The sequence below is a fragment of the Trichomycterus rosablanca genome, chromosome 6 (genome assembly GCF_030014385.1).
Source record: "Trichomycterus rosablanca isolate fTriRos1 chromosome 6, fTriRos1.hap1, whole genome shotgun sequence".
NCBI lineage: Eukaryota > Metazoa > Chordata > Actinopteri > Siluriformes > Trichomycteridae > Trichomycterus > Trichomycterus rosablanca.
Genome location: NC_085993.1, coordinates 8989531 through 9013228, shown reverse-complemented (window position 1 = coordinate 9013228; position 23698 = coordinate 8989531). Strand labels below are relative to the sequence as shown.

At 41.5% G+C, this 23698-nt stretch overlaps 1 protein-coding gene across 1 annotated transcript in view; it reads left to right on the top strand.

The window, feature by feature from the left end:
- Positions 1-23698, top strand: part of LOC134316862 (alpha-1,6-mannosylglycoprotein 6-beta-N-acetylglucosaminyltransferase B-like) — a 162996-nt gene that overhangs the window by 13636 nt on the left and 125662 nt on the right. The window contains exon 2 of the mRNA XM_062997371.1: positions 6709-6821. Within this exon, the coding sequence (XP_062853441.1) occupies positions 6709-6821 (113 nt within the window). The remainder of the gene's footprint in view (positions 1-6708; positions 6822-23698) is intronic.

The window sequence follows — 23698 nt, the reverse complement described above, 5'->3', positions numbered from 1 at the left end:
TATCAGTGGTCACAGTATGTTGCCCACGGGGAGCTGTTGGCTGGATGTTTTTGGTTGGTGGACTATTCTCAGTCCAGCAGTGCTGCTGTGTCTTATCCACTAAAACCAGCACAACACACACTAACACACCACCACCATGTCAGTGTCACTGCAGTGCTGAGAATCATCCACCACTTAAATAATACCTGCTCTGTAGTGGTCCTTGGAGAGTCCTGACCATTGAAGAACAGCATGAAAGGGGGCTAACAAAGCATGCAGAGAAACAGATGGACTACAATTGTAGAACTACAAAGTGCTTCTATATGGTAAGTGGAGCTGATAAAATGGACAGTGGTTTTAATGTTATGGCTGATCAGTGTATACAGGTGCACAGTACAACGAAATTCTTTCTTTGCATATCCCAGCTGGGGTCAGAGCAAAGGGTCATTGTCTGGCGCCCCTAGAGCAGAAAGGGTTAATGGCTTTGCTAAAAGGCCCAACAGTGGCAGCATGGCAGAGCCTGGATTCAAACTCTCAGCCTTTCGAATGATAGCCCAAAGCTCCACCCACTAGGCTACCACTGTCCCCTACAAATCCCCTACAAATGCTACAAATAGACAGTGAATGAAAAACAGAGTGACTAGATGATGTGGAGCATTGACAAGTTGTTTTGAAAAATTCAGAAAAACTGTAGTATGGTAGCCCACCACTGCCAGGTCTCGAGTTTGAGTCTTGATAGCAACAAAATAAATTGGCAGTGTCTGGTTGAGGTGTCTGGTTGGAAAAATTCTGAGTGAGTAGCATGGTCCTCCATCATGCTGAGACTGCTGGGAATCTGTTACTGTTACATATCTATTTTCAGACCCATATCTTTTTTTTATCCCAACACATATGAGATTTTCTTATGTCAAACCAAAGCATACAGTACATTCCAAAGGATAAGAAACAAATTGACAATATGCTCATTCAACAACAGAGACTGTAGAAAAGTAAAACAACCCTGCATACATATACACACACACATACAGACACATATACATACATATACACACACATATGTATACATATATATACATACACCCATACACATACATACTTAATAAAATAATAATAAGTAATTAAAGAATTAAAAGAAATAGATAAAGAAATAGATTTAAAAAAAAAAAAAAAAAAAAAAAAAAAAAAAAAAAAAAAAAGGGGGGGGGGGGGGGGGACATTCACGGGGAGGGGGGGGGGGGGAGGTCTCTCTCTCTTCTACTCAGGGGTGATGCAGTAATCCGCAATGGTATTAAGGACAGGTGACCATGTTTTATGAAAGGTTTGTAGTGAACCCAATCTGTAAGCACGCAGCTTCTCCAGTTTGATGTTACTCAAAAGCTCCTGGAGCCACCAGTTGTGTGTTGGCGGGGAGGGGAGCTTCCATCTCAGAAGAATAGCACGTCTGGCCAGTAGGGTGCTAAAAGCTATTACCCGTTGCTTCATTGCTGGGAACTGATGATCTAAAGAGACCCCAAACAGTGCCACAGTAGGACACAGGTCTAAAGTAATCTCTAGGGCCTGGCTAAGCGTTTTAAAAATTTCGGACCAAAAGGACATTAATTTGGAGCAGGACCAAAACATGTGCGAATGGACGGCTGGTGAGTGGCCACACCTGGGACACGCATCAGACCTACCCGGGAACATTCTTGCCAGCCTGGCATTAGTGAAATGCAACCTGTGTACCACTTTAAATTGTAATAGGCAGTGTCTAGCACAGATGGACGATGAGTGTACGCTTTTTAAAATAAGCTCCCACTGACCCTCGGTGATAGATATGCCTAGATCCTGTTCCCAAGAATTTATTGAAGGGTTAGTAGGGCCACTATTTAAAGTGCCAATTGTGTTATAAATGTTTGAAATTAGCTTCGCCTGAGTTGGGTCCAAAGCAAGCAAGTGATCGATTTTAGTTTCGGGTGGGCGATTGGGAAAGTGGGGAAAAAGATGCTGTATAAAATGTCTAATTTGAAAAAAGCGGAATAAATGGCTTTTAGGTAGGTCAAACTTCGTCATCAGATCTGGGAACGACATAAAAACTCCTTCTGAGTACAAGTCACCAATGGTTGCAATGCCCTTCCCAGACCACGTCCGAAAGGCATGATCTGTGCAGGATGGCAAAAACTGGCGATTACCCACAATAGGGGAACAAACTGCACCCCTGCGAAAATCAAAATGGTTCCTGAATTGGAGCCAGATTTTGATAGAGTCCCGAACCACTGGGTTAGTGGGGAAAGAGTTGGCCGGCATGGGAAGCTGGGAACAAAGTATAGCGTGAAGGGAATGTCTTGATGAAGACAGTTCAAGCTGTATCCACGGCGGGGTATCACTGGATGAATAACCCTTGGTCCAGTAAATAAGCTTTTGAATATTACAAGCCCAGTAGTAATGGCGAAAGTTTGGTAGGGCCAATCCACCATCTGACTTTTGAAGTTGAAGGGATGCTTTTTTCAGACGTGGAGGTTTATTACTCCAAATAAAAGAAGTGAGTATGCTGTCCAATTTATTAAAAAATGCTTTATTTAACTGAATCGGGATGTGCTGGAACATGTACAAAAATTTAGGTAGTAGTTTCATTTTAATCAAATTAATGCATCCAATAAGAGACAGGGGGAGGGCGGCCCATCTGTCTAAATAGGATACAACTGTATCAAGCAAGGGAGCAAAATTTTCTTCAAATATAGCTGTAAATGCATTGGTAAAAATGATGCCCAAGTATTTGAACTTTGTATTTGCTAATTTAAAAGGAAAGGAGGTTGGAGGTAGAGACAATGCTGCCGTGTTAATGGGGAAAAGTTCACTTTTTTGGAGATTTAGTTTGTAACCCGACAGGTTGCCAAACTGTTGTAGAATGTCTAATATTGGCGGGAGGGAAGAAGTGGGGTTGGAAATATATAAGAGGAGGTCATCAGCATATAGGGAGAGTTTATGCATGGAATTGAATCGTGTGATCCCCTCAAAACCTTGGTGTTGGCGTAGCCAAATAGCCAGGGGTTCAATGGCCAGATTAAACAATAATGGGGAAAGAGGGCAGCCCTGACGTGTGCCACGTTGGAGAGGGAAGGGAGGTGAAAAAATACCGTTAGTGTGGATAGAGGCGGTCGGAGCAGAATATAGAAGACGGACCCAGGATTTAAATCTAGAACCACAGCCAAATTTATTCAAGACGTAAAACAAATAGTCCCACTCCACTCTGTCGAAAGCCTTCTCAGCATCCAGAGACACCACAACCTCAGGGGATTCAGATGGGTGGGAGTAAAGAATATTGAGAAGCCTTCTGGTATTAAAAAAGGAGTGTCTCCCTTGCATGAACCCAGTTTGGTCTAGGTCAATCAAGTCTGGAAGCGCTAGTTGAAGACGACTAGCAAGGACCTTGGCCAAAATCTTAAGATCCACATTAAGAAGTGATATCGGTCTGTAGCTACCACAAAGTGTAGGGTCTTTATCCTTTTTAAGCAAAAGAGAAATAGTAGCATTCGACATTGAAGTGGGTATGGAGCCTGTGAGGAAGGATTCATTGTAAAGCCTAACCAAGATTGGAGCGAGAAGGGAAGTAAATTCTTTGTAAAATTCTGTTGTAAATCCGTCCGGCCCCGGCGATTTACCACACTGTAGTGACCTAATAGCCTCCAGAACCTCTGAAATGACAATAGGGGAGCCCATCTCATCCGAGTGTGCAGGTGTAATCTGAGGAAATGCCAGGGCATCAAGAGTGGAGAAGGTCTCCTGCACAGAGGAGTCAGACTCTGAGGTATAAAGACTAGTGTAATATTCTAAGAAAGTCTGATTAATCTGAGTAGTATCAGAAACCATGTTGCCAGACGAGGACTTAATCACTGGGATCAGTCTGGAAGCACCAACAGACCTGGCCTGGTATGCTAGGAGCTTTCCTGCTTTATCACCATGTTCAAAAAAGTGTAGCTTGGATTGTCTGAGTTTAATTTCCACTTTCTGTGTTGTTAGAAGATCATATTCTGAGTGAAGCTGGAGGCGTTTTTTGTAAAGTGCGGGAGAGGCACCCACAGCATAAGCAGAGTCTACCCTGTGCAGTTCCTCCAAGATTTCCGACAGCCGTCTTTTTTCTGACTTTCTGGAGTATGAGATGAACGAGATGATCTGACCCCGGATGTAGGCTTTAAAGGCCTCCCACAGCGAATGAATACCAATCTCAGGGGTGTCATTAAAAGAAAAATAGAGCTCAATCTGAGAAATTATAAACTTTCTAAAGTCGTTATCAGACAGCATATATGAGCTAAATTTCCATTGTCTCTGTGAGGGCTTGTTAATAGGAAAGCAAATGTCAATTGATGTTGGTGCATGGTCGGAGGTGGTTATGGGATGATAAGATGGTGAGGTAACCTGCGAGATCAATTTATTATCTAAAAGGAAAAAGTCAATCCTAGAGTAAGAATGATGGACGCCCGAAAAGAATGAGAAAGCTTTATCAAAGGGATGGCTGGCTCTCCATGGATCTGTCAGGCCTAATTGGGAAGCGTATTTTAAAACCAAATTTGCTGATTTGGACATGGCTACTTGTCTGTGGGAGGATCTGTCTAGGGAGGTATCCAACACCAGATTAAAATCGCCCCCGATTATAATGCGATGGGTATCTAAGTTAGGAAGACTTAGAAAATTTTTTGGAAAAAAGTCTACATCATCCCAGGTAGGAGCATAAATAGAAGCCATTGTAACTGGGAGGCCCTGTAACATGCCAGAGACCATCACAAAGCGACCGTAGGGGTCTATTATAGTTTCTGTTGGGTCAAACATAATGTTTTTGTGAATAATGATGGCTGCTCCCCTCGCCCGCTCAGAATACTTCGAATGAAAAAGGTGGCTCATCCAGGGTTTCTTGATACGGGAGATCTCTGAGGATTTAAGGTGGGTTTCTTGTAAAAAGATTATGTCGGCCTGGAGAAGTCGAAGTCGTGAAAACACCTTACCTGCTTTAACGGGATTATTCAAACCATTGGTGTTCCAGGAGATCACACGCACACTATGGGGTCTAGCCGTCATGGCGCAATTTCACATACCAACATAACACCGACACCTGACCTGAAAAATTGACAATGTATAAAAGAGAGGAGAGGCAGGGGGACAAAAAAAACAAAAAAAAACACACCCATAAAACACTAAAACACAAAACAATCCTTTTGATACACAGCATGTGAACACAAAACCCTCCCAAATATAATCCACTAGGATGAGCGCCAAGGCCCTAAGCACGGCTATACCTACTATAGCTCAACCTCCGTGCATACAAGTAAAAGTTAGGAGTACAAAAAACAGAACCCCCGACCCATAATCTACATAACGTTCATTTAGTACACCGAGAAACTGTTACAATTCTAATTTTGATATTTGAAAGAAAACATTACAACTTGCAAAAAGTGTTCTATAGCCCTAAAACATGGCATAAGTCATTTCAAAATCGCCCCAAACTGGGTAGAACCTTGCGACTGTTAATAATAACTATAAAAATAAAGTTATATATATACATGTGCATATATATATATACACATACATGTCACCGTCCATCAGGCAGCTACAAACCAGGCTTGAATCCAAGACAGTTATTAATTTTGACGTTCTTCGTTGCCGGGCTGTGTAGTTTTGAGGAAGTCCTCTGCTTCTGAGACCGTATTGAGTCTCACCTTGCCACCGTTTGGCGATGAAATAAACAGCCTGGCAGGAAACCGTAACACGGGCCTATGGCCTGATTCATACAGCCTCTTAACCACATCGCGATATTTAGTACGTTGCTCAAGCACCTCGGGAGCATAGTCTTCGTAAATGGAGATGGGTTGACCACGAAACTGTAATTTACCTCTCTTGGAGCGTGCCTCACGGATGATATTCTCCTTTGCTTGAAAATAGTGAAGCCTAATGATAACGGGTCTCGGCCTTTCGCCCTGCTGTGGCTTGGTGGTGAGAGTTCGGTGGGCTCGGTCTATCTCCGGTGGGGACGAAAACGTTTCACCAAATACCTCAGATAAGAACTCGGCAAAGAAGACAGTGGGGCGAGGACCTTCCACGGACTCCGGGATACCGATAACGCGAATGTTATTGCGTCGGCTTCGAGACTCTAAGTCAATAGCTTTAGCTTGTAGCTTAGCATTAGCGTCCTTTAGCATGGAGCAGGTCTGTTCCAGCGCTAAAACCCGTTCGTCCAACAAGTTTGAGTTTTTTTCAAGAGATGAGATTTTTTGTCCGTGATCGGTCACTGTGGATTGCACTTGTACCAATTTAGACTCCAACGCAGCGAGAGCAAGTCTGTGGTCAGCGCATATAGCGTCGCGATGCTCCTCGAGCAGGGTGGCTAGCAGCGCCGGGCTAACGTGTTGGTCTGAAGCGTCCGGCGATTCCAGTCTAACAGCGGGATCTTTTTTAGTTTGTTTTGAGGACTTCGCCATAATGAAAATAGAAAGAAGGAACTTTCGATGTGCGTAGACTAAATATAAACGTAAAAAAAAGTGAAAAGCACAATGGGAATCGAGGGAACTGACTGTTTTAAAAGAAAATGCACCGGAGGTAGAGCACACAGCGTCCTACTCACTCTCCGCCATCTTGGAACTCCCGCTAAAACATTTCTTGTTTGTTTTTGCGTGTGTTTTCTTGGGTTCTATAAATTAATTTAATTTAATACATTTTTATATTTTTACACCTCTCCTTTTCCCTCATTATGTTTTCTTTTAGGATCTTCGTGCTGGGGATTGGCTTCTTCAGCCTGTGTTTTTTAATGACCTCTCTAGGCGGCCAGTTTTCTGCCAAGCGCCTCACCGACTCTCCCTTCACCGTCCGGACTGAAGGTAACTCCTACACTCACAAGCTTTGAAATACAGCCCTAGGGGGTTGGTATCTGAGACGGCTTAAGGTCTCGATCAGCACTGATTTAAGGCATTTTAGCTTGTTAGAGGAGGAGCGGGTTTATTTCTGGTCATGGTTAAAGAGCCTCTGCCTAGCCGCGGGGAATCGGAGCTTCAGAAGCTTTTTCTTTTTTAGGGTCTATAATGAGCAAATGGCTGCCTAGAGCCTAAACGGAAATGCTTTAACCTGAGAATACTTTATATTTGTGGGTATAAGTCAGAGAACTGACTGGCTCACTTCAAACACTGGGACCTGCAGCAGTTCATTCAAGCTAGTTTTGGGAAAATGCATCTGCCAAATGGGGCATGTGTCTAGAATTGTATTGAGGCTTTTTATTTTATTTAGCAATAACGCTAATAAACAATAAATATAAATTGATATAAATACCAAAGTACAGATTAAAATGAAACAGCAGTGAATTCAGTCCCTGTGAGCTTAAAGAACAAAGCAGTTGCTCAGCTAGTTCAGAATGCAGAGTTTGATCAGTCTGAAACCTATTTTGTATATAGACAAAAGTATCTGGACACCCGTCTATAAGCTTGTTAAACATCCTATTCCAAAACCATGGCATTAATATGAAGACCCCACACCACCCCACCACCTTGTGACTAAACACAGCCTGCATTCTGGTGATGAATAAAAAGGACTGGCTTATTGGTGGTCCAGTTCATCAGCATACACTGATCAGCCATAACATTAAAACCATCCATTTTATCAGCTCCACTTACCATATAGAAGCACTTTGTTGTTCTACAATTACTGACTGTAGTCCATCTGTTTCTCTGCATGCTTTGTTAGCCCCTGTTCACCCTGTTCTTTAATGGTCAGGACTCTCCCAGGACCACTACAGAGCAGGTATTATTTGGGTGATGGATGATTCTCAGCACTGCAGTGACACTGACATGGTGGTGGTGTGTTAGTGTGTGTTGTGCTGGTATGAGTGGATAAGACACATCAATGCTTCTGGAGTTTTTAAACACCTCACTGTCACTACTGGACTGAGAATAGTCCACCAACCAAAAATATCCAGCCAACAGTGCCCGGTGGGCATCGTCCTGTGACCACTGATGAGGGTCTAGAAGATGACCAACTCAAACAGCAGCAGTAGTTGAGTGATCGTCTCTGACATTACATCTACAAGGTGGACCAACTAGGTAGGAGTGTCTAATAGAGTGGACAGTGAGTGGAAAGCGCAACATTTTAAAGCAGTAAAAGAGCCATTTAAAAGTTTAAAAAATTAGTTAAAAGCTAATCTAAACAGGTTGGTCTTACCTCAGGGTAATAGGAAGGGAATTCTATAGATTAGCGCCATAATGAGAAAATGGGGTCATCTTTCCATTTCTGTGCAGAGTGACCAGTACGGCCAGCATGTTCCTATGGGCTGATCTGATGGCTCTTAATGGGACATACATATTAACCATGTCACTGAGGTACTGTTGAGCAAAACCATGAGGGCCTTTATTAAATTATTACATTAGTAAAAGTAAAATCAATTCAGTTGTAGCCTAGTGGTTAAGATACTGGGCTAGTAATACCAGGTTGCCACAGTTGGGCCCTTGAGCAAAGCTCATAACCCTCAACTGGTTAGACAGTACACTGTCACTTTGGATAAAAAGCCTCTACTAAATAATGCATCTGTAAATGTAAATGACACTGGTAATCAGTGTAGGTGTTGAGAGGACACGTGTGATATGATCCATCATAATGAGACTTTGTTTCTTAAAACTTTAAGCCTGAAAGCCTTTTCAGACTTCATATGTCGTTATGGACAGTGTCTAGTCCAGATAAGTAGCTTGAGAGGAAAAATGAGAAGACAGAAGAGTTTGAGGAGGTATAGAAAAGAAAGTAAAGATGGATGAATGAGGATGGAGGTGAGGAGGGACGGATGAGGAAGAGCTTTGTCTCCTGATAGTGGAAATCTCATTACATGATGTGCTGCAGGGGGATTTGAAGCCCATGTCACCTGTCTTAGTGTGGTGTTTGATATTATGCTTTATCATCCAACGGCTATAGTTCTGAGCTGCTGTATGTGTGTGTGTGAGAGAGAGTGAGAGAGACACTTCTCATCTTTCAGTCTGAACCTGAGGCTGCTTCTTACTTTTAACAGTGTGTGTGTGTGTGTGTACTTCTACTTCTTTCGCCTACATAATCTGACCAAAAGTATGTGGACACCTGACCGTAAACTTGCTGGACTAATAAAAGTTGCTCCCTCCACACCCTCTCATTTGTAGTTTGTCTGTGGGAATGCATGTCTATTCAGTCAACAGTTTTTTACTGAGCATGTGGAAAACCTTTTAAAAGAGTGGAGGCTGTATTGGGATGTCTAATTCGCACATGATCAGGTGTCCACATACTTTTAAAAACATTTAACATGTAAAATTGTTATACGTCTTGTGTGTTTTGTGTGTTGCTGTGTGTGTATTTGGATGGGTCCTATATTAAAACCAAGCAGGTGCAACTGTGTGTGCGTGTTTACTTCTATCACCTGCATAATCTGGTCAAAAGTATGTGGACACCTAACCATAAACTTGCCCACTCCACATCCCCTTATTTTTAGTGTGTTTGTGGGAATGTGTGTCTATTCAGTCAAAAGTTTGGGCAAGGCCCCCTGTCATGTTTCTTGCATGATTGTACCCCTGTGCACAAAGCTCCATATAGACAAGCTTTGATGGGTTTGGTTTTGAGGAACATCAGGGCTCTGTGCAGGGCTACTTGGAACATCTCGTTCAGCCTTCATGCTTTTTTGACTGAATTTTTGGAAAACCTTTTCAAATGAGTGGAGGCTGTAATGGGATGTCTAACATACACATGATAAGGTGTCCACATAATTTTGAAAATATTTAACATGTAAGATTGTTAAACGTCTTGTGTGTTCTGTGTGTTGCTGTGTGTATATTTGGATGGGTCCTACGTTAAAACCAAGTAGGTGCAACTGTGTGTGCGTGTGTGTTTCCGTCTATCACCTGCATAATCTGGTGAAAAGTATGTGGACACCTAACCATAAACTTGCTCCCGCCACATCCCCTTATTTTTAGTGTGTCTGTGGGAATGCATGTCCATTCAGTCTACAGTTTAGTCAAGGCCCCTTTCCTGTTTCTTGCATAATTGTGCCCCTGTGCACAAAACCGTCCCTGTAAGGACACGCTTTGATGAGTTTGATGTGAAGGAACTCCAGGGCTCTGATCTCACAAATGCTTTTTGACTGAGTATGTGGTAAACCTTTCCAAAAAAGTGGAGGCCGTGATTGGATGTCTAACACACTCATGATCAGATGATCGGGTGTCCACATATTTTTGGAAATATGTAATGTGTAAGATTATTAAACGTCTAGTGTGTTTTGTGTTGATGTGTGATGTTTATACCAAGCAGGTGCAAGTGAGTGTGTGTGTGTGTGTGTGTGTGTGTATGATTAATTAACTGCTCATTTGCTGCAGCCTGAAGAGATCTGCTCTGTACCTATTAACTACTGAAGTGTGTGTGTGTGAGCTGGCAAATATGTGAATGCCAACATCTTTGTACCCATATACGTGATGTAAAGTAATCACATCCTCTCTTTTTGCACCCCGCCTCTAAATCAACACCAGCACCCATACACAAATACCACAGCCGCTGAAAAAAGTTGGCCTAATTGAGCAGTTTATTAGGTTCACCAGTCTGGTATGGTAAATTTATTGATTATTTTATAAGCTCCATGTACCCTGTGTATGGGTATACAATTACAGACTGTAACCCAGCTGTTGCTGTGTACACTTTGACCCCCCTACCCACGTACTCCTTTTATGTATGAAAGGGACCCCTACAGGATGCCCACTGAAGAGATATTATTTGGATTGTACACATGAATATGAATGTGTGTGTTGTACTGGTAGGAGTGTATCAGGTGCAGCAGTGTTGTTGGGATTTTTAAACACATAAGTGTTAATGGTGAGAGGAGAATAGCACTTCAACCAAAAATGAACAAACACACATTGTGTCTTTGACTGTCCACCTACAACCAGCGCTAGTATCTTTAAAGATGATTTAAAAATCCCAACAGCACTGCTGCACTTACTACACCCGTACCAGAGCAACAAACACAACCATGTTAATACTGTGTTAGTCATTGCAGTGCTGAATGATCTCTCAAAAAGCCACTAAACACATATTAATCTAGTGTTTGTGTTTGTGTGTGTGTGTGTGTGTGTGTGTGTGTGTGTGTGTGTGTGTGAATGCAGTCTTTTCAGACCCACTGTGGCCCTGACCAAGATAAAGCAATTAGTGAAACAAATAAATGATAGAATTAAATTGTTTTTAGTGTGTGTGTGTGTGTGTGTGTGAGAGAGAGAGAGAAACCAGTCTTTTCATGTGTCACCTGACCCACTGTGGCCCTGACCAAGATAAAGCAATTAGTGAAACAAATAAATGATAGAATTAAATTGTTTTTAGTGTGTGTGTGTGTGAGAGAGAGAGAGAAACCAGTCTTTTCAGGTGTCACCTGACCCACTGTGGCCCTGACCAAGATAAAGCAATTAGTGAAATAAATAAATGAATTAATTTTAGTTTGTGTGTGTGTGTGTGTGTGTGTGTGTGTATGTGTTGCCAGTTGTGCAAAAACGTCTTCGTATCAACTGTGTATCAAGTTCCAGGTTGGGTGAACAAATCCTAAACCAGAGGCTGATGGGGTTGGAGTGTTGAATCATGGGTTTGAATCCCTCAGGAAGAATTCATTTAGTCTGACTCTGAAACAAGAGACAGTAATTACAGGCTGGTTGGCATCTCGCCCAGTCTGAACAGAGTGGTGGAGATGTTTTCTTCCAGGCATGTGGAAGTGATGGAGAAGTTGGGGTTGGTTGGAGGTGACAGTAATTTGAAAGTGCATCGATTGCTGGAAGCCAGTTCATTAAAATGTGGTTTTGTAATAGCACCTCTTAATAACCCAAGCTCCCCTGAGTGAGGGGTCGAACCATCTCTTTCTCACTTTAAAGCTTCATTTGGAGGGAATCCAGACCCGGATTTCAATGCTCATTGAGACTTCCTACAAATGCTACTCAAAACAGTGTTTAAATAATATAATACAGAGCTGAAGGGTTGTGGGTACGATTCCAAAAACACCAAACCCACTGTACATGCAGGGGTTTTAAACAGGGCTTTATTGGAAATGCAAGGAGGGTGGCATGGTGGCAAGTGGGTAGCACTGTCGCCTCACAGCAAGAAGGTCCTTGGTTCGATCCCCAGGTGGGGCGGTTCAGGTCCTTTCTGTGCGGAGTTTGCATGTTCTCCCAGTGTCTACGTGATCCAAAAACATGCAGCCAGGCTAATTGCAGACACTGAATTGTCTTATAGGTATCAAGCCGCGAGGATGCATAAACCAGTGCATTGTAGTGCCGGTCCCAAGCCAGGATAAATAGGGAGGGTTGTGTCAGGAAGGGCATCCGGCGTAAAAACTGTACCGAATCACTAATGTGGATCACGATCCGCCGGCGACCCCTAACGGGAGCAGCCGAGGAAATAGATTAGAGATTAGAAAAGCAAGGGGTGCCCAGGTGGCACAGGGGGATATTCCGCGATCACACCGGCTCTGGAATTCTGAACTCTCTGAGTGTGAATCTCAGCTCTGCTACCGGTTGGCTGGGCGCCCCCAACAAGCACAATTGGCAGTGCCTGCGGCAGACAAAATTGGCAACTAGTCCGATGGTTGGGAAAAGACCAAACTCATAAAAAGGGGTTGGGTCTTTGACGCTGTGTAAGGACCCTTGTTAGTAGCCCGAGGCGCCTGTACAGATGTGAAGGAATGAGGAGATCAGTGCATGACTCTCCATGTGTGAGACTGTCCTCAGACGCAAATCCACTGAAGTATGGGTGAATAAGAGGGAGTTGATTATATGCATACGCAGCGGAGGAAGCCAGTCTGATGACTGCATGGACATTATTGGCTACTTTCTTCGGCGGGGTGGGGACTGAAAGAGCCTAGCCATTGGTAAGTGCATGTGTCACTGCACTCTCAGTGCCGGACCCAAGCCTGGACAAAGATAGGAGGGTTGTGCCCCAATTCTGTTATGTGGACCGAGTCTGCTGTGGCAATACGGGGGCAGCTGAAAGAAAAAATATATCTTATATCTGTGTGAATTTGAGTCATTTCAGAAGAATAAAATTTGGAATCAGACTGCATGTGATAAATATTTTAGTTGCTAATTAAAAGCACACTAACAAAAAACAGTAGGGGATCAGTTTACGACTGTACTGATGCCCACTCTGTAACCTACAAATAATGAACTTGTGCATATTCACAGTTATTTATTTATTTAAACGTTTTTTAGTCAGCATCAAAGTTCTGAAGTTTAAATCTCAGCCTATCCTTAATTATTTTAATTGTTAACAGTCCAAAATGTGCTAGTAAAACCTCGCCCAAATTTGATCAATTCTATATAAATTCACAGATGAGTCAGACCATTCACCTCATCACCAGGATTAAAACAACCTGCACTTTAAGCCACAGTAGTTCTTTTGTTGGTCCGTACCAGACACCACAGTCCTCGTGTCCTCTGGAGAGAAGAAACTGGGGGCTGCTGCAGCCTATCCCGGCTTTTTAATGGGCGGAAGGCACGCAGTAACACCCTGGATCAGGTGCCAGTCCATCGCAGGACAGACACACATACACTCACACGCACATGCACACCCACACCCATTCACTTATAGGGCAATTCAGTGTCTTCAATTAACCTGACTTCATGTCTTTGGACTGTGGAAGGAAACCGGAGCTTCCAGAGGAAACCCACGCAGACACGGGGAAAACATGCAAACTCCACACAGAAAGGACCTGGACCACCCCACCTGGGGATCGAACCCAGGACCTTCCTGCTGTGAGGCGACAGTGCTACCCATTTAGTCACGTGCCGCCCATTAATATCATTACTGTTAATAATGATAATAATAATATAATGGTAAGAACTCCAAACTTTTTTGGCCCCAATTTAAAATTTTTAAACTTTTGTAACCCAGCCAAAACCCCATTACTGTAGAGAACAGCATATTCCAAAAAAAACCTGGCTAAATAATCCAATATTTTAAATAAATAATTTGTGTATTAATATTAACAAATCGATTGAATTTCTTTTGCTTGCACATTTTGTATTTTGGTACATGTAGATTCAATGTAACAGCAATGTCACAGTTATTTTCTTATATTACACATTTAATTGCACTTGTATACCAATAAGTACAGTTTTAGCATGCAAGTGAACACATGTTGGACACATAGTTAACATCTCAGACAGGTCGGCAGTCCATCACAGGACATTTTAAGCTAATTAGTGTATATACATATATTTCTATATTTGTTATGATCTGTAATATCAACATTCTGGATATGTTTTAATTAGACAGGCTAACAAAAAAAATCCAGGGTAGGAAGTCGTCTGACATTCACTAATTAAATAAAACAAAGTCCCTAAGTATCAGAGAGCAAAGAGTGTCTGATCTGATCTGCTGTGATCTGATCTGCTCTAATTAGGGGTCTGGAGGAAATGCTGATTAGATTCTAGAAACCCAAGAGAGTAGAGACAGGAAAGGAACCTTTCTAATTACCTCACTAATAAATATCTGACAATTCCAAGGTTGTGTGTCTGTGTGTTTCATTAAATGTTTAATACTAAAGTAATAACTCCCAAAAAAGCTGCCTTTCTGGCTGCCTGTTATTACATACTTCATTTTACACCAATAACTATCAGACAAATGGCTGGTTTTCAAGCATCAGCTACTCACTTGAGGTCTCACCACACCATTTCTGTTCAGCTCCGGTCAGGGCTTTGACAATGCATCTTCAGAACCTTAATAATGTTTATTTTTAGCCATTCAGATGTGAACAGCAAGTGGTTTAGGTCCTAACAGAAATAGCCTCTGCAACAACACACACCATGACCACCTTGTAGCAATGTTTAGAGATTTGCAACAAACAATGCAAACAAATTGCATTGTTTTTGTACAAAGCAGATGCTTTAATTTGTTACAGCATTTGTTATGCAGAACTTTTGAATAAAAAAATATGGAATTTCCAAATGTGCCTTTTATTTTCTTTAACTTAACTGTCATGTAATTAATACAAAAGGTTTCATATACAGTTTTAAGTAGAACAGAAATAAAATTTTATGTTAGAACAACTTAAATTGTTAAGTAAGTCCAAATTATATAAGCTTCCATATTATATAAGATTCATAATATTCAGCATAATCATGTTAGCGGAACCTAATTTATTTGGGTTAGTGGAACAAAAAAAATGAAATTAAAATTAAGTAGGTTCAGATTAATTTAGCCTGATGGTGTTGAAGATTTTCATGTTGATATTACCTAATGTAGTTAAGTTAGTCTAACAGCAAAAGGCTTGTTGCATTTACTTAAAACATTCTAGTTGAGATTACGTAAAAATTCATGCAAATTGTTACCATAATTTAGATCCAGTATATTCTTTTTTAGAGTGAATTAACTGTTAATATAATTTTCTCACTATGACATACTGTATTTTCGATCAATTCAAAGAGTTCCCATTTAATTTTCTGTAAATAATTGGGACAGTTAGGAATAGGGGACAATTGTGGAATAGCGGTTAAGGTACTAGACTGGTAATTCAAAGGTTGGTTCAAGCCCCACCACTGCCAGGTTGCCATTGTTGGGCTTTTGAGCAAGGCCCTTAACCCTCAGTTGCTTAGACAATATACTGTCACAGTACTGTAAGTTGCTTTGGATACAAGCATCTGCTAAACGCCAGAAATGTAAATGTAAGTGTAATTGCACATGAGCACTTGTGTTTCTCTTGGTTTGCAGCAGTTTCCTCCGTGCCACCCAACACTGAGCTCTATTTTTGCCTAGTCTTGTTTGTACTGTTGATGTTGATCAGGATGCAGAGAGCTGGTACCTAATTGAGGTTTCAACATTTTGATCCTATTGTACAGTGTGCAGATGAACCCACCACGACTCTGACCCATGAAATAATAATAAGAAGAAGAACAACAAATTCTTCTTTTCATCTTCTAATTCTTTCCTTTTTTCTTCTTCTTTTTCTTCTTCTGCAATGAAATATTAATTTATTTGTATAGCACCATTTAATTTGAGTCCAAAATGTTTTACATCAGCAAAAATAAATAAATAAATAAATGAATATACATACTATTCATGGGAAAATATATTGAGAAAATGACTTAATTAAAATGACAGTAATTAATAAATTAAAAATCTTTTTGAACTAATTAAATTCTTAAAAAAATTAAATTAAATTTAGATTGAAAGACAGAAGGCATTGGAGAAAGCTGACCCATCTGTGCAGCCAAACATCACAAAGCACTGCTGGAGTAGTGACATGACGTTTGAAGTTTGTATTTGTAAAATCCACTGGGACACTTCCAGAATTTAGAAGCAAATTAAAAAAGAATTCCAACAAATGAGAAGCAAGTAATCCTATAGAATAACAAGAACTTAATAAAGTGGATTTACTGCAATTGAGGATCTGCAAGATATGCAGGTGCTGAACCATTTTGGCCCCCAGTTCCTCGTTAGCCACATTAGTGCTCAGTTTAATTTGTGGTTAGACACATTTGAACTCCGGTATAACCAGGATTAGTGCTGTGTGGAGAGTTAGCCTTTAGCACTGCTTGTTCTACTCTTAAACCGTTGTGTCAGTCTATCAGGCAGTTCCATATTAAAACAGCCTAAAGTGAGAATGAACGCTAGTAACGTTACAGTGAAGTGGGGACTTAGCTTCTCGGGTGTCTTTGTTATGCTTCTGGTGTAGGTTGGGTAATAAATTCACCTCATGTCGAATGTCAGATGCCTTCAGGTGGTTGAGATGTGAAATGTCTGGAGGGCACGTCAGCTCCCTACAGATAAATCAGCTTTCAGTTTATGCAGAAAAAAATCTAACCTGTCAGAAATTAGAAGGAGGAAAATGAAGAGGAAACTCGTGCTATAGTAATAATATTTTAAATGGAAGAGTTCTCCTCTCTGGGGTAGTGTTGGTAAATAAATTACGATTGTCACATTTTAAAGGCGGCAAGGTGGCACAGCAGATGATCCTTGATCCTTCAGGCCTTCCAATTTTTACCCAAATGCATTATGCTTCCTCTCTACTGGTGCTGACCCCCTGCCCCTGATTGAGGAGAGCAAACTGACACACGCCCCCTCAGTAAGCAGTACGTGACTGCATTTTTTCACCTGCACGAGACGAGTTCATATGCCGGTCAGCTTTGTGCACAGAGAGCCACACCCTGTCCACATTATTCCTCTCTTTGTGCAGGCACCAACATTTAGCCAGCAGAGGTCAGCAAAACCCTGCTATTCGTGTTGCTGTGCAAACTGGTCATGATCATTTTGAGACCAGAGGATTGTGGAGACTGGGGAGGAAATTAGCCACCATGGTGGTCCAGGTAACCTTTTAGCAGTGACTGCATTCTAGCTAATACTAATTGGTAATATGGGAAATCATTCGTTAGTTATGAGGTCCCTATCCGGCTCCCTTCCCTGGATTAACAACAGCCAAACGTTGTTCATGTAGCCGTTCAGCCCATCCGGATGGCAGTGCTGAGATCCGATACGATGTATCCAAAATCCCAACTCTGGTGTGCTAGCGTATTTTACCGCTGCCCCACCTGAGCGGCTTATTATGGGTAGTTTTGATTTATTTTCTATGTGTGTGGGTCGCATGTTGTACGAAGGCCTGAACTATGCAAAAATTGGATTGGACGCTCTAATTAGGATGGTTTATGCTGCATCATGTGACTTGTAAGTCCTGTAGATTGAAAAGCATTTCAATTCACTGCTTGTACCTTGACAGTGGTTCATCAGTATTCTCTTCATTCCTGCGCTCTGAATTGCGTGCACTGAATTAGGTTTATTTTAATAGGATTCGCTCTTGTAATAGGACGTGATTTTTGTCCCTCGAGTTCATTTTGAGACATTCAGTTGTATTTTTAAAGGTTGTAAAACCTGAATGATTTCCCATATTACCAATTAGTATTAGCTAGAATGCAGTCACTGCTGAAAGGTTACCTGGACCACCATGGTGGCTAATTTCCTCCCCAGGTTCCCTAATCTTCCAGTCTCAAAACGATCATGACCAGTTTGCACAGCAACACGAATAGCAGGTTTTTACTGTGACCAGGTATTTATTGAGTAGGTGGCACTGTGTGCAAGCTGAGCTACTAGGCTGCAAAGAAAGGGTGTTATTTATCAAAAAATAAATGCTGGGTTCAGCAGGGGCATATTATTATATTTTAATGTGTCAACTAATGAGATTTCAAGCTTTTTTAAGCAATGAATCAGCAACACCAAAGGTCTTACACAATTTCCTCATCATGCTTCTGTGTACTGACGAAATACCAATGAGGAATCTGTATTACTGTTTTAGGATCATACTGTCAATATCAGACAGCATGAGGACCAATGTGTGGGGGTGATTGGGGGTCTGTCAGAAAACCTAGTGAGCTCTCTACACAGACGCATTTTACATCATCCTACACACGCTCCTGAGAAGAAGGTTGTCTAAATTCGTAGATACATTAAAATGTTGCCTACTAGGGTGCCTTAATTCAAAGCGATAATCTGACTAAATAACAAGGGAGCATCTAATGCTTCCTTAGCAGTGAAGGCAATCCCAGCATTCAGTGCGGCATAACTTTTCTCCCAAAAAAAACAACAAATATGGCAGACAAATGTGGACTAAAGAACTGAGTTCTTTTCAGTTGTAAATAAACTCTCACAGATTTTTAATTTAAACAAATGTCATTTATTTTCAAATTCGGGCTTGTCAGGGACAATTTTACCGTTTTTGGTACACAGAGGGAGATGCTAGCGGGTTGTGTCACTTCAGCCCATTGGTTTGAATGGCTAACTGATTTAGCTTAGTAAGCTAACACTGCGGTGACACTGTAATCACCGACTAATTACTGTGTTTAAATAATCTGCCTTATGAGTTCGATGTCTTATTAGAATCCTCTCTACTTAAGCAGCAAGACAGCTCACTTGGTCTTTCAGACAGACCTATTGTGCTGGTATACACTATATGGCCAAAAGTATTTGGACACCTTGAGCTTGTTGGACATTTACATTTTTACATTTACATTTTCAGCATTTAGCAGACACCTTTATCCAAAGTGACTTACAGTACAGTTACAGTATACAATCTGAGCAATTAAGGGTTAAGGGCCTTGCTCAGGGGCCCAACAGCAGCAACCTGGCAGTGGCGAGGCTTGAACCAGCAACCTTTTGATTACTAGTCCAGTACCCTAACCACTAGGCTATGGCTTGCCCCATAGCCTAGTGGTTAGGGTAATAACCTAGTGGTTAGGGAAATATAAATCCCATTTCCAATGCAAATGGTATTAAAAGAGAGTGACCTTATGTGATCTTTTCAGCTATAACAACAGCCACCTTTCTGAGAAATCTTCTCAGACCTAAAGTATGCCTGTGGGAATTTGCACTCATTTCAAAACCATGGCCTTTGTTAATCTAAAGCCTGTTGCCTTAAAATGTTGCATTCACTCTCTGAGGAAGACTTCCCTCAACTTTTAAAGTGTCATTCAGTCAAAAGAGCATGTGTGAGGTCAGTCACTGAGTTTGGATGAAATATCCAGGCTCCAAAAGGGCATGTGTGAGGTCAGTCACTGAGTTTGGATGAAATATCCAGGCTCCAAAAGGGCATTTGTGAGGTCAGGTACTGAGTTTGGATGAAACGTCCAGGCTCGCAACAGATGTTCGACTTAATCTCAATGGTGTTCAGTTGGGTTGAAGTCAGGGCTTTGTATAGGCCACAGGAGTTCCTTTATGTCCAAAGGTCACAATCATGATGGCACAGAATAGCAACTTTTCCAAACTGTTATCTCTGTATACCATAGCTAACAATATGTGCAGGGTTAGCAAACACCATAATTAAACATATTTTTATTCATTTATTTATTTGTTACCACTGATTTGTCCTGGCCAGGGTTGGGGTGGGTCTGGCACCACTCCAGAGCATCATACATTTACACTGTAACACCAAGGATAATTTTAGAGCACCTTTTTTATACTTTAGAAGGTGGGAGTAAATCTGAGTATAGTCAGCATTGGTGCCCAGAACCCAAGTAAATACCAGTGCCAGTATTTATACCTTTTTTGGTGCTGTTTTTGAAATTTGAAACACCCTGCAGTGTATGACAGCCTGTTCGGGCTAAACATGACAAGCCATGTGGCGTTAAAACACAAATGAGCATGAAAAGACAAAGAGAGCACACTGTGAAGGGCTTTTTAGCCACTTCTGTCCAACTGGAGGGAAACGGCTGGCTTGTGTTCATGTGGGTATAAAATCACGCTCTGATAAACAATCATGTCTCTACTAAGTACCTCCCTCCGTATAATCACATCACCCAGCTGTGCTGCATTATTTATATGTACAGCTAGTGAAAAAGTCTTCAAACTACATGAACAAAAGTATGTGGACACCTGATGATGAGCATGTTGGACATTTCATTTCAATTGGCATTAAAATGCAGTTACCTCTACTTAAGCTTTTCAATTTTGGAGTATGTCTGCTTTCAGTTAAAAGGACACATTTGTGATGTCACTGACATTAGACAGGAAGGCCCAGCTCTCAATCAGCATTCCAATTAAACCCAAAAGTCTGGTCCTTCGTAAAGGCCCTTTCTCAAAATGCTGTCACGGTGTTGGAATCAAATACTGCATTTTACTCTGAGTCAATAAGGGTGGCACAGTGGTTCGGTGGATGGCACTGTCGTACCCGCAACCCTGAATCGGATAAAACGGACAATTAATTAATGATTTCATTTATTCACTGGAACATGTACAAAAGCTAGGACATATCCACTGACTAGTACTGATACCTCACTCATTAGGACTGATATGTGGAGAAATCAAGCTGCTTTACTGGGACTGACATGTAGAGAAACCATGTCTCCTTCATTAGGACTGATATGTAGAGGAATCATGCATCATTCATTAAGACTGAAATGTGGAGAAATCAAGCTGTTTCACTGGGATGGACATGCAGAAAAAACAGGTTTTCTTTTTTAGGACTGACATATAGAGAAATCAAGCTGCTTCACAGGGACTGATGAAGAGAAACTATGCCTTCTTCATTAAGACTAAAATGTAGAGAAATCAAGCTGTTGCACTGGGACTGATGTGTAGAAAAACCAAGCCTCCTTCTTTAGGACTGACATGTGGAGAAATCAAGCTGCTTCACAGGGACTGATAAAGTGAAACTATGCCTTCTTCATTAGGACAGACTTGTAGAGAAATCAAGCTGCTTTACTGAGACTGACATAGTAAAAACGTGTCTCATTCATAAGGACAGACATGTAAAGAAACCATGCATCCTTCTTTAGGACTGACGTGGAGAAACCAAGCCTCCTTTACTGGGACTGACATGTAGAACAAACCATGACTCCTTTACTGGGACTGATATGTAGAAAATGATGACTCTTTCTTTAGGACTGACATGTGAAGAAACCAAGCCTCCTTTACTGGGACTGATATGTAGAAACACTATGACTCCCTTATTGGGACTGACATGTAGAAAAGCCATGTCTCTTTTACTAGGACTGAGCTGTAGAAAAAAACATGACTCCTTTACTGGGACTGATATTTAGAAAAAAACGTGACTCCTGTACTGGGACTGACATGAAGAAAAACCAAGCTGCTTTACTGGAATTGACATAGAGAAATCAAGCTTTACTTGAACTGATAAGGAGAAACTATGCTCTCTTCATTGGGACAGACATGTAGAGAAACCAAACTGCTTCACTGAGACTGACATAGAAAAAAACATGTCTCATTCACAAGGACAGACATGTAGAGAAACTGTGCCTTCTTCTTTGGGATTGGCATAAAGGAAAAAAAAACAAGCTGCTTTACTGGGATGGACATGTCTAGGAACTTTGCCTCCTTCACTGAAGATGCTTTAAGACAATGTCTCTTGTAAAAGCGCCATACAAGTAAATTTGACTTGACTTGACTGAGAATGATGTAGAGGAACCATGCCTTCTTCACTGGGATTGACATTGAGGAATCATGCCTTCTTCACTGGGATTGACATTGAGGAATTATGCCTTTTTCACTGGGACTGACATCTAGGAACCATGCCTTCTTCACTGGGATTGACGTAGAGGAACCATGCCTTCTTCACTGGGATTGACGTAGAGGAACCATGCCTTCTTCACTGGGACTGACATCAAGGAACCATGCCTTCTTCACTGGGACTGACATCTAGGAACCATGCCACCTTCACTGGGACTGACATCAAGGAACCATGCCTCCTTCACTGGGACTGACATCAAGGAACCATGCCTTCTTCACTGGGATTGACATTGAGGAATCATGCATCTTTCACTGGGATTGATGTAGAGGAACCATGCCTCCTTTACTAGGACTGACATCGAGGAACCATGCCTTCTTCACTGGGACTGACATTGAAGAACCATGCCTCCTTCACTGGGACTGACATAAAGAAACCATGCCTCCTTTACTGTGATTTACATTGAAGAACCATGCCTCCTTCACTGGGACTGACATAGAAAAACCATGCCTCCATTACTGGGACTAACATAAAGGAACCATGCCTCCTTTACTGGGACCGACTTAGAGAAACCATGCCTCCTTTACTGGGATTGGTGTAGAGAAACCATGCCTCCCTCACTGGGACTAACATAGAGAATCCATTCCACCTTTACTGGGACTGACATAAAGAATCCATTGCTCCTTCACTGGGACCTCCGTGTCTACAATTCTTTCTCTCCCTCTTTCATTTTTCTTTCTGTCTGTCTGTCTCGTCCCATCTCTCATTCCCTGTGATACTTCACTGCTGTATTTATTTATTGTTGGTAAATAGATACGGTGGCTGACAGAGGAGATGAACAAATATAAACTAGTTGGCAATGCCCTCTCTCTCTCTCTCAGCTGATAAACATCTCGTTATTTGCCAAATTCAGTGCCTGTCTGTCCAAACACACAAAATACACACACATGAAACACGTTTGCCCTTGCTTTTGATAAGCATCTACCATTTTTCTGCAGCTTCTGTAGCTCTGTGGTTCCTTTAATGTTTAGTGCAGTGCTAAAGTGGAGTCTGCCAGAAGGCTCAGACACACCACACGAACTTAAAAACTGGTACACTGAATAAATAAATACAACTAAGTAAAACATGTAAGTACATAAAAAGGTGTAAAAAATATGTGGAGAGTGTTATGATAGTCTGCTCATCAGAGACACATTATTTAACAGGGAGCAAATGCAGAGAACTACTGTATATACAACTTTATTTAAAATACAAAGATACAAAAAAAGTCAAGGACCACGAAGGCACAAAAGAAGGTAGACAGACTTATGGCAAGTTCACACTACACGACTTTCCAAGTCGTCAGGTCGCTGTACAGTTCACACTACACGACTGGATCTCTTGTAATCGGGAGTATTTCAAGTCGGTGTGTATTTCACACTGCACGACTGATCAGCGATAGGGGGTTTCACACTACATGATCTATCACCAAATGGAATTGCAGGCGAGCTTCTCTGGTCTCCCAAACTACGTTTTGTCACGAAAACAAACCCAAAAAGTGACGAAAGGTTTAATGATACCACGTCCAAAAATGCACATCAACAAGTAGCGAGTGATCAGAGTTTGTGCGCTGATGTGCAGCGTAAAATTAAAGAGGAAAAATAAATGAATCTGAGTGAACAGCATGGATTCTTCTATAGTGAGTTGGAGGTTAATTAATATTTTTGCAATGCATCATTGGTGTTATGTTTTGTAGAGAATGATAAGGTCAGAAACTGCAAAACTTGTGTGTACCGATGTATTCTG